General features: G+C 38.6%; 1 protein-coding gene across 1 annotated transcript in view; it reads left to right on the top strand.

Annotated features, from left to right (window-relative positions):
• The window catches only part of PREX2 (phosphatidylinositol-3,4,5-trisphosphate dependent Rac exchange factor 2), a gene marked incomplete at both ends in the record, with an annotated part of 182558 nt that overhangs the window by 130690 nt on the left and 39689 nt on the right, over positions 1-12179 (top strand). The window contains 4 exons of the mRNA XM_084260599.1: positions 322-363; positions 3025-3242; positions 5600-5702; positions 9031-9174. Of these exons, the coding sequence (XP_084116725.1) occupies positions 322-363; positions 3025-3242; positions 5600-5702; positions 9031-9174 (507 nt within the window). The remainder of the gene's footprint in view (positions 1-321; positions 364-3024; positions 3243-5599; positions 5703-9030; positions 9175-12179) is intronic.

Raw genomic sequence — 12179 nt, 5'->3', positions numbered from 1 at the left:
ATCAGTGAAAACCGGTCTTGTTTTTCAGTTTAAGAGTGGAATTCTTCATATGTGGATCTGCACTGACCAGCTGGGACGCATGCACTCTTAAGATAGCAGTTGCCTCTTCATTTCTCTTTTTCAGTGTTGGTGCTTTTGATTATTACCAATTTTATCTAGTCATATGTAAAATTAGGTTGAGACTCATCATACTTTTGCAGTTTTCATTCATGATTGCATAAATGAGAAGTTGGAATTAAGACGGTGAAACTGTGAATGTGTTATTATGTTGGTGAAAACGCTTTTAACCATAATCTCAATTTATTTTTTTTTTTCTTTAAGAGGTGAAGGCACGAATACTCTTGGCACTTCTTGAGTATACAGGTAATTTTCCTTGTTTTGAAAAGGGGGGAAGTGAACAAGGATGGTTCGAGGTGTTTTTGCTTTTGGGCTGAATACTGTGTCTAGAGCAAGGGGAAAAATCTCAGATAGAATAACCTGATAATCAGCAACTTTACCCCGTGTTTACAGTGAGGATTCCTGAGGAATACAGCAATTCCAAAGACATTTCTAACAAACACCACACGTTCTTTTTCTTTTTTTTTCTTTTTAATGCAGAATACCTTCTTTGGTCACTTACTTTGGATCTGGACAGATGAAGTTACTATAAATCTCTCAGCTTCTCAATACATCTGCTGTCTGTTTTCTTTTGGGCTTTTTCCTATTTGCTGGTTTTTTTTTTTTAATTTCCTCTTCATTCCTACCTATTTCCAGGTGTATCTTACTATTCTAACCCATAACTTTTCTTCTTTTCTTTTACCTTTTTGTGGAGAATACCTGTTTTTAAGTGCTTCCTTTTTAAAAGGTGTCTGTGTGTTACTCTACAGTCACCCCATACAGCATAGAGCTTCAAATACATAGAGTAGGCATGTGTGTCTGCAAAATAAATTTCAGGAAGTCAGCATTTAGAAAACAATAGTTAATGGCAAAAGATTCTCTACAGTTTGAGGCTATGTGTTTAAGTAAGAAGTCACATTTGACTGTGACTTCTGTTTATTTTAACCAACTGATTATTTTAACCATGAATGTAGTATCATTTCATGATTTTTTTAATGACACACAACAGTGGTTTTATAAAGGGGAATATAACATTTATTTATTGTCAAATTTCTTCCAAATATTGTAAGCTTTGAGTAGTTTCTCGAATGTTTTAAAATAAGATGTAACCTCATAAAATACCCCAGGCTTGATTTTTCTAAAGCAGTTTTCCCTGTGTACGTGGTTTCGTAAGTTTGTACATTCCGTTGTGTATTTGTATAAAAATCTTCCTGTAAAAAGAGCCCAAAATGCTCTTGTGTGCAGTATCATATGTTCAAGTAGTATGAAATGAGCTTTGGAGATGAGGTGTTGGAGACACAGGAGGGCTGCTTCAGAAGCAGGCTGTACAAAGGATGGCACTGATAGTCAGCCACTGTAAGACAAACAGATAAAATTCAGCAAAGCAAGGAATTTGTGTTGGGCTCAAATCCTTGAGTGTTGCTGTAACACTGGGAAGTTTTTGACCACTGAGAAGCTGGTGGGATTTTTGAAGCTGGAAATGGGTGGAGTTTTAAAGATGAAAATTCTGTCTGTACGTGATTCTGCACAACTTGGGAGCTTGGAGAGGGAGAGAGAGGTTAATTTTAATAATCAAAACAAAAAGCAGTGAGTCACAGTGCAGAAGCAGTAGTGATTAGTCCATTTATGGGCAGGATTCCTGAGATCCTGAGAGGCTGGAAAATGGAATCAAAATGATAGTAAAAGAGTGGTCACTATTATCAATAGTCCAAGAAAAGATTGAAGATCTCAGAAGGAAAACAGACAGAATGGAGTTACTTTCAGAAATACTTGGAGTCCGAGAAAAGCATACATATTCTTAGAGTCAGTATTAATTTTGTGCGTACTGAATTATTTCTGCTGACTTATCCAGTCATCTATATTCTTGCCAGCTCCCTAGAGAGCACAGAAAAGGATCTAGGCCTCTTGGAGGCAAAGGAATCTAAAAGTGAGGACAATGATTCTAGGCTTTCCAAAGACCTTGAAATCACCTAATCGTCTTCTCTTGCTCTGACAAAGATTAAGTCTACCTGTACCATTTGTGATTGATGTTTGCCTAACAGCTCATAATGATAAAAATACTCGAAGACCTTCAGAAAAGAGGAGAAGAAAGAAGCACTGAATATTTATCACCACAGTTTTGTGCTTTATTGAGAACATGTTTCCCTTTCTAACTCTTTTGACCTTTAGCTAATCTAATGCCTGTGCCCTCCAGAATAAATTGGTAGGTTAGCTAGTCCCTAATTTAAATCAGCTGCTAATGACTCCGTAGACTTCTACCTGGGGACCTGTCCTGGACTTTTCTGACACCATAAATCTCTGTTCCTTCCTGGGTATGTGGTGCTGCTTTGTCCTTATTTTATAGATTTTTATATTCATATATATATTACATTTGGATAGCTCATGTTCTGGTAGCAGCACTCCTATATGCCCTGTCTGCACTTTACAGCAGGCAGTCCTCATTGTCCCTACCTAGCTCATAGCTGTGGAGTTGACCAGATGATGCAATCGTATTAAGAGCTTCTGACTATCCTTGCTTTCCTATGGAAAGTAAATGCTTTTGTGCCCAGTTTGTTCTCACATTGCAGCAAAGAGATCTGACTGACGCCTGTCACTCTGTAACATCAGAAGAACATAGGATTGAGGTCATTTACATTAAAAGCTACAAAATAAACATGCATTTTTTATGAAGAACTAATTTAAATTCCAGATTTTAAGTAAATTTCTGCATAATTTTAGAATTATAAAATAATATTTTAATGGGAAAAATGGCAGGTTTGCTCGTGGATTACTGTTTACTCAGAATAATGTTAGGCTGTAAACTTGTAATGCATTTAACATAAAAATGATTTGGGTTTTAGAAAAAAAAATTCCAGCCCAGTTCATTTGCTGCTAATTAATCTCCTGCTCTATTTCTGCTTTTCTTCTTTTGGCTTTTACTCATCACAGACAGCGAGATACAACTGAGGCGAGACATGGTCTTCTGTCAGAGCCTAGTGGCCACCGTTTGTGCTTTTTCAGAGCAACTAATGGTGGCCTTAAATCAGATGTTTGACAATAACAAAGAATATGAAATGGAGACGCTGGAAGCCAGCAGAAGGTGGTTGGAACAGATTGCCAGTGCGGGTCTCCTTCTTCATTTCCAGTCCTTGCTCTCACCTAACCTGGTAAGACTCTTCATGTGGAATGCTTGGTTGTGGCCAAGCACTTCTTCACTGAACCAGGAGCACACGGTTAAACAGTCTTAGTTACAATTGTTTTCTGCATCCTTTGTGCTTAGCTGGTTACTTTGTAAGCTGCTATTTGGAAACTTCATGATTTAGATAATTACAGATGGGGAAATGTTTGTTTGTGGTATGGGAAATATGTTTTCTGCAAAGACAGTATGATGTTTGCCTTGAGTTAGCAGGTAGCGACCTTACTCTTGACTCCCCACTGCTATTGTATCTGTTCCCTAGGAGTCTGTACAGTCTGCTCTGTGGCAGTCTTCAACCTCTGGAGCTGCTCACTGAAAATAACTCATTTGGTACACCCTTCTGTATAAAAGTCTACATGAATAGCAGAGTGTTCCTAGTTTCAGAGGTCTTCTTGGCCTGCCTTGCCTGCTTTGACAGCAAATTGCTGACATGTTGACCCCAAAAAACTTTAGAAGCAGAAGAGATCAGTAAAAATAAAGATAATTCTGAATCACATCATAAAGAATTTTTCTGTGGTATTGTTGGAGGGCATTGTCTGGAACAAGTGTGAGTACCTCCCAGGTAGTTGAAGTACCTACGTGGGCTTGTGTGAGGTAGGGTATGTCAGGATGAGGTGTGCAGCTTAAAAATACATAAAGTCAGTGCCTAAGAGAAACACATGAGTATATGAAGAAAGCATAGTTGGGGTTGCTGAGGCTCATGTCTTGAGTTCTGGATGCTTTTTAGCACCGTGCGGCACCAACACGTCCTGGTGCTGGAGTCCTCAGAGTTCAAGAGTAAACGCAATTGGTGCCTGTCTTAGGTTTTAACATGTGCTTAGTTGTCATGTTGTCACAAAATAACTATTGTTTTTACAGCACTGAATACTTCTGTTTTTTTCTTTCAAGATTGTAGAGGTTTCCTTCGTAGTGAAAATAGATGGTACTTTGCTATTTTTACATAACCAGATACCAGCAGCATACGTTCTCAATTTGAAAATAAAATCGGTCTCTTCTGTCTAACTGTTCTTAACCAAGGGAAAAATATTTAAAGGCAACTTTTTCAATACCTTCTCAGCACTATTTTCCTTACAAATGATCCGTGCTATTTTAAACAAGGGTATTTGAAGGAAATTACACTTGTTTTGGCCAGAGTTCAATAAAGAATGAGCAGTTGTGCAAAGATTTCCCATGTCACTGAATGGTTGTCAGACTATTCTGCTGATAAAACTGCTCTCTTCATAGAGACTTCATAAACTGAACCAGGAGACAAAATATTTCTAGTTGCCTTTTTTTTTCCTCCCATAAATACGGGGGGGGATGCTATTTCACTGTATAGATCAGGTAAAATCATGGGAGTTTATTTTTCCTTTCTGTAATTCAGTAAGCTATACTTTATTCTCATTTTATAAGCAGCTAGTTTATTATTCTTTGCCTTCCTACTGTTCAGTTTAGAGGAAGAAAAATGCATGCCTCAGATTTCCATTTTGCTCCTACAAACTTGAGGTGCTAGGGGAGGGTTGAATAAAGAATAGAATTACTTTAAGTGATTATTGATTTCTCCTATAATTGCTCAGCATGTTCAGTTCAAGATAACCATACTTGTAGGTGGTTATTTTCCTTTTCAAAAGTTCGGTAAAGTGTCCTGAGAAGTTATTCATTTAATTCCTGAAGCTTTTTCTTTTTCTTTTTTTGTGAATTAGTTTAGATCTCTGTAGCTATCTCTTTAGCTCAGGAGTACACAAAGTGAACCATAGGTGCAAATCAGAATATTGGCATATCTACATGCTCCGTTTGCATCTAGAGTTTTGTAGGTGAATGTGCAAATCACTCTGAGCTTTACCTGCTCTAAGCTACTGGTTCAATTACTGGTGGTTAGAGTGGACATGATGAACTGTCATCTAGTGTTTATAGATGAAATGCTAAAGTTAAGACATTTTTGAAATAAAATTGTGCAAAAGAAGAATTTGTTTTTCACATTTCCCCTCTGTTAATTTATATGCTAGACCTGGTGTCAAGACAAGCTGTTGAAGTCTGGTGTCTTACATAAAAATAATTACAGCGTTGTTTGATTAAAAGTCATGAGAAGTAATGGTAGCTATAAATTACCTATTAATTTACTATGCAAAATGATATAATTAATTTTAATAATCTTGGACTAGTAGTAAAAGGGAAAGTGCCAATAGAAAAAAAGATACATTATCTAGAAGTTAATTAGGTTATGCACTGCATCAGTAAAATACTGTGCAATATTCTGTATTTACTTTTATGTCGAGCTCTTTTATTATTTCTGGTATGGAAAACATCTGTCTGACACCACCATTTCACTTTTTCTTTTGCCTTTTTTAGGCTGATGAGCAAGCCATGCTAGAAGATACATTGGTTGCACTGTTTGACTTGGAAAAAGTTACTTTTTACTTCAGACAATCAGAGCCAGAACCACTAGTTGCCAGTGAGTAATTATAATTAATATCTGGGCTTTACTGTTAAGAAACATTTTCTCTGTTTGTAACATTTTTCTCTCCTAGAACATTACCTCCCACAGCGAATATTATATAATTTGGGATTATGGAGAATTAGTAGATTTGGAGCTCTGCTAATATTCCTAGATTTCTTGAAATGCATCTAACATCAGGCACAACACAGAATCATTATCTGTCAGCAACCTTGGGGGCAGAAGTGTTTGCTTAATCAAATTTTCCGTTGGGAGTATGTGACCCTATTAGGAAAGTCCCTAGAAGATCTAGTGGTCACTGAAGAGTCATGTATAAAATAAGCTTGAAGGTCTTACTGGAGAAATGCAATTGAGATGAGATGGAGAAGAATAAGAACTATTTCATTTTATCATCTGAAAGACAAAGGAGATCTTGGAAATGTTCCTTGAAAGGAGACAGCAAATGCTACTAGAATAGCTTTAGATTGTGCAAGAAATGTCCTCTGAGACCTGCTGGCGCAGATGATCAGAACCCTGAACCCTTCCTCCCAGTACTCGCCCAGCTCTCAATAAGGGGCTGTCTTTGCAGTCTGCTGTTTATACCCTTCACTCATTTTCAGCTACTCCTTTATTAAAATGTTTTCAGCCAGTAGAGACTTTCCTGCAGTGAACTTTGTTTAGTGAGCAAAAAGCCCTCATATTTTCCTAAGTCTCACAACTCCCCAGGGAAGGGAGGAAAGTATGTCTGCTTCACATCAAGTTTTCTTAAACAATTCCCTTGCTGGATCAAGACCACACATGAGAGAACTTCTTCAGTAACCAAAACCAGAAGACACAAAACTCTTCCACAAAGCTGCCTGTACTCCAAAGAATTCAGTAGTGCAGGACTGGTAGTCAGGTGGAAATTAGCCTATATAAACCCATCTTTATTTCTGTATAATTCAAGAAAGGACCTCATTCATAGTGTTTGTTTTAAAAAGAAGACTTGCCAAACCATGTAACAACATGGAACTGGAGTTACAGGAGGGCTCCTGATCGGGAGTTACCCCTTTGCCAGTGTCAAAAACTGTTCACATGGTTGTATCTTCCAGCTGAGGCATCTGTGCTTAAACCAGAGATATATGCAATGTCCATGTGCTCTAGTATTGCAGTAAACTCTGTATTTCACAAAATCATAGACCATTAGGAGTTGGAAGGGACCTCAAAAGATAATCTAATCCAACCTCCCTGACAGAGCAGGATCACCTAGACTAAATCACACAGGAATGTGTCCAGTTGGGTTTTAAATGTCTCCAGAGAAGGAGACTCCACAGCCTCTCTGGTCAGCCTGTTCCAGTGCTTCGCCACCCTCACAGTGAAAATGTTTCTCCTTATATTCACATGGAATTGCCTATGCTCCAGCTTGCACCCATTGCCCCTTATCCTATCGCTGGCCATCACTTAGAAGAAGAGCCTGGCTCCGTCACCCTGACTCTCACCCTTTACATATTTATAAACATTAATAAGGTCACCTCTCAGTCTCATGTTCTCCATGGTAAAGAGGCCCAGCTCCCTCAGCCTTTCGTCATAAGGAAGGTGTTCCACTCCCTTCATCATCTTGGTGGCCCTGTGCTGGACTCTTTCAAGGAGTTCCCTGTCCTCCTTGAACTGAGGGGCCCAGAACTGGACACAATATTCTGGGTGCTGTCTCACCAAGGCAGAGTAGAGGGGGAGAAGGACCTCTCTTGACCTACTAACCCCACCCCTTCTAATACACCCCAGGATGCCATTGCCTTCTTAACCACATTAGTCATCCTGCTGTTCACCAGGACCCCCAGGTCCCTCTTAGCTACGCTGCTCTCCAACAGGCCAGTCCCCAACCTATACTGGTACCTGGGGTTGTTCTTCCCTAGATGCAAGACCCTGCACTTGCCCTTGTTAAATTAAACTTCTCCCCACCCAATTTCCTTTCAATTTAAATGCTGCCACCACAGTCATCCAGACTGTGGTTACAGAAGACAAGCAACTGGCAAATTTGTTTTATGAATCTGCATAATCAATAAAAGAAAGAAAGCAAGCATTTTTCTTATTACTAAAACCAGTGGAAAATGTTTTCTGTTTTGGTACAAAGTAGTTTATGTACACTGTGTAAAAAAAACCCCAACATAATACTATTATTAATGCAAATCACTAGATTTTATTGTTACTGCTTTCAACTTGGAGACTTATGTATGGAAACTGTACTGAAACAGGAAATATACACAAAGCGTAAATGGAATTAAACTGACTTCCTCTGTGAGGTTTAGATGAAGCAAAAATTTGCATCTGTGTTTGCTAATGGTCATTACATGTTAGTAACTGGTGTAATGCACACAGCGTGTGTTGGGGTGTCCCTGTAACTGCAAAATGATACTGCTAGTTGTGCTGAACCCTGATGTATTACAATGGTTAGCTTGTCAAAGTGGAATGAGCCTCAGCCGTCTGGAGGAGGCTGAGGGGAGACCTTATCACCAACTACAACTACCTGAAAGGAGGTTGTAGAGGGGTGGGCGATGGTCTCTTCAACCAGGAGCTAAGACAAGGGGAAATGGCACAAAGCTTCCCCAGGGCAGGTTCAGATTAGATGTTAGGAAAAAATTTTTTACTGAAAGAGTCGTCAGGGCCTGGAACAGGCTGCCCAGGGAGGTGGTTAAGTCACATTCCCTGGCTGTGTTTTAAAAAAGGGTAGATCAGGTACTTAAGGATATAGTTTAGCATAGGATGGGAATGGTTGGACTTGATGATCTTAAAGGTCTCTTCCAACCTTGTGATTCTGTGAAATGCGCTTGTACAGTTTATATATTCTACCATAATGCATTTTTTTTTCTCAATTAAATCCTGATTTTTAGTTATAGTGTGCTGGTAGCTACTATATATATAATTGTGTTCTATCCCACACAAGTCTGAGGAGATGCTGACTCTATATAGATCACACTGACCACATACATGATGCACCTGAGGGAGGCATGTGAAATATGGCTAAAGGTATCCATCCAGTGATTTCAAACTATGTGCTGTACGTAGATGTTACTTCAGACTTATAGGGAACACAAGTAGGATGTTGCCAACTACATTATTTGATTAGTATTTTTGCTGTCACCAAGAGACTGGCAAAGATAACAGCCACTGTGTTTCTGTTTATCTAATTCCTGGTAATGGACAGGCCACAGGCGAACTCAGCAACACTGAGGATAATGTAAAATTCTGTACATATTAGTCTTGTGTCTGCAGTGATTTTTGTCTAACTGTGTGAATTTTGGTGCAACAGTTTTTAGAAAAGGACATGTTGTTGCTTTTAATGATGTTGTAACACTGACTGTATTCTTAGATGTTCCAATCACATACCAAGCAGAAGGAAGTCGGCAAACCCTAAAAGTTTACTTCTACCTTGATAGTTGCCATTTTGAACAGCTTCCTCAAAGGCTGAAGAATGGAGGAGGATTTAAAATCCACCCAGTACTTTTTTCACAAGGTAACTTGACTTTGCATTTCACCTCCCCCAATTCTTTTATGTATTATTTAACCCTTAAAACACTACTCAGTCACCCTGATTTAAATCCTTTGTAACTATAAGGGCACAATGGTTATATTTAAATATGTTGTTTAATGTGGGTGTTTATTGCGAACTTTGAATTAAAAAGTGAATTTAAGAAATGCTGAGATTTGTGATACAGAAGTAGAGGCATGGGTATACATCTCTAAGCTTGTGCCTGTTAACGTGATTCCAACACCAGAGAATAAAACATCTTTCATCAGTATTGTTTTGTTCTTTGTAGACATTAGTGGACAATAGTCACACCATGAAACTTGCCTTTAAAAGTGTTTTGCGTTCCAAATGCTGCCATAATTATTCCCGTTACTTCAGATTTAAGGACTAAATTGTTATCCCCTGAGAATTTTGTCTCTCTAAAATGTTACGAAGACTTAAATAACGTTTTCAGGCTTTTGTAGTTGTGACACTGCCGGCGTTACCGAAGTGATGAATGGTGGCGCTGATGCTCAGACTGTTCATAAATTGCAGGCAGCCTGCGTTAGCTGCAGCGTCATTACAGTCCTCAGGAGCGTGGATTTTGATTCACTGAAACAGTGAGTGCGAGGTGCTGATTGCCTTGAGCTGCCTTTGATTTCAGAGGGAGCTGCAAGTACCCTGTGCCTTGCGAAAGGCGTGGAACAGGCAGAAGTCAGACATACAAATGAGGGTTTTGAGGAGGGTTCGCTCCGTGATTGGTAAGGAGGATGTAAAAAGAAACAGCAAAGACAAATGAAGAAATAGTCAAACTTCCTGTAAACTTAAAACATGCAGGGTTTTTACAAATAAGATGCCTGAAGTCTAAAATTTGTTAATTTTTAAAGAAACTAATTAAGACAGACTGGCAGATTTCTTTTGTGCAGGTTGATTTCAGTTATAGGGGAGAATGAGAACACTGAGCAGGAGATGCTTTCAGTGACCAGAAAAAAAGGCACATGAAAGGGAACAGAAAATGCCTTGGTTCAGACAAAGCCCTGGAAATACTTTTTTTTAATTTTTATTTTTATTTTTGGATTGACGAGGAGATACATATCATACCAAATTTCTTTAATTTTCAAGGATTGCCCTCCAAAATAATCTATTAAGACTCCAAGAATAAGAAGTCCTGGATAGGAAGTTAAAATCCAGTGTTTAAATTTTTTTTTCTCATTAATGAATGAATTGGGATTCCGTTTTTTTTTTTTTTTTTCATTTCCTATGAGGTTTGACTGAGGTGCTGTCAAACTGACCAGTAGATCCCTATCTTTGACTGAAATTTATTAGCCATAGCTATAGAAATCTTCTGTAAGTTCCTCTATGAAGTGAATTCTTGCTGTTTCCCATATAAAATAGAATGGTTTATGATATTTTCAGTTAGAACATTAAAAATATCATGTTTTTGAATACTTTATCAAAGGCACAATACCTCATCAAAGTCAGTGCACACCAGTCTGTTTATCCCTGTGTTGCTCTATTCTGTGTTGAGCAGCTCCGTGCCTGAAATTATGAGTCTATATATTTGCAGGATTGAGACTGTATAGACTTCTAAAAGTTTTTAAAGGCTTACCCAGGATGTATTATATATCACTCCACTTGTAAAACAGTTTTGTGCAACCATATACTCATGTGTACACATTCAAAAGGGTCCTGATTTGAAGGACTGGGATCTGAGAATGTTGAGATCCTGACCTTGGTGTTCACATTTCTCTATTTCCTGTGTTAGAATTGAAATCTCAGCAATAAATAACTAAAAGGCATTTTATTTAAAATGAAAATAAATATATTTAAATTGCTACTTGGTTTCTTATTTCAGGTTTTATTAATTTTTTAGGTTTTCCATATTATCCTAGAAAAATTCAGATTGAAAGGGACCTCAAAAGGTCACTGCTCATTGCAGTGTCAGCTGTGTGACATCAGACTAGGTTGCTTGGATCTTTATTGAGTAGGAACTTAAAAACACCCAAGGACAGAAACTGCACAACCTCTTGGGTAACCTGTTCCTCTACTTGACTGCACTAATGGTGAAAAGGTGTTTTCTTCCTTTTGCGTTGTTGCCAGAGACCATTCCAGGCTCATATTCATTCAGCTTGCTGTCTAACATGACCCCAAGGTCGTTTTCAGCAAAGCTGCTCTTTAAACTCTACTTTCCCAGGTTCAGGACTTGGCATTTGTCCTTGTTCAGTTTCACAAGGTTCCTCCAGCCTGTCTAGGTCCCTCTTTAGGTAGTCCTCCATTTAAGTATATCCACTGCTTCTCCCAATTTGGTATCAGGTACAGACCTGACCTCCCTCCTCTGGGTCAGTGACAATGATGTTGAACGATGTAGATCCCGTGGTATTCTGCTAGTAGTGGGCCCCTTGGTAGACCATGTCCCAGTAGTTACTAGCCTTTGAGCCTACCCATCCTTCCAGGATCATTCAATTGTCAGTGCATTCAGACCATAATATCCACATATTTATAAGGAAAGCTTCCTTAAAGAATAGTTTTCTAATATAATAGGTAAAGAAATGTTAAACTGTTCAAGAAGGAGAGAGCCAAAGCCCGCACTCTGGGGTTCCCTGCCAGCACCCATGAACGTGGCCCACGCAGTGCCTGAAGAGGCAGAACAGTGTGCTCCAGCCAGTCCCAACAGACGACTGAGGTTCCTGGTTGGGTAATTAATTGGAGAAAACCAACTTTATGCCAGTGACATAAGCAATATGGATTATCAACTCTGTGTTACCATGCTATTATAAATGGAGTTCAGTGGATATTTTTGTTTGGGTTTTCTGGTGTGACTTAACACCAGGGAAGTTAAGAAGCAAATCTGACAGTTGAAATTTAATATTTTTCATACAGAAGTGGAATTACAGTCTCTGAAAGCACAGAAGGGGAGTGTAATTTGCATGTTCTTTCACAATGAATGAATTATTTATTAACTGGTCATATTAAGGAGTACAAGCAGAATTAATATTCTCTGCGCAGCTGAA

Source organism: Gallinula chloropus (genome assembly GCF_964237585.1).
Source record: "Gallinula chloropus genome assembly, chromosome: 2".
In the NCBI taxonomy this organism is placed as follows: Eukaryota; Metazoa; Chordata; class Aves; order Gruiformes; family Rallidae; genus Gallinula; species Gallinula chloropus.
Note: the sequence above shows the minus strand (reverse complement) of the source record. Positions and strands in the feature narration are given on the sequence as shown.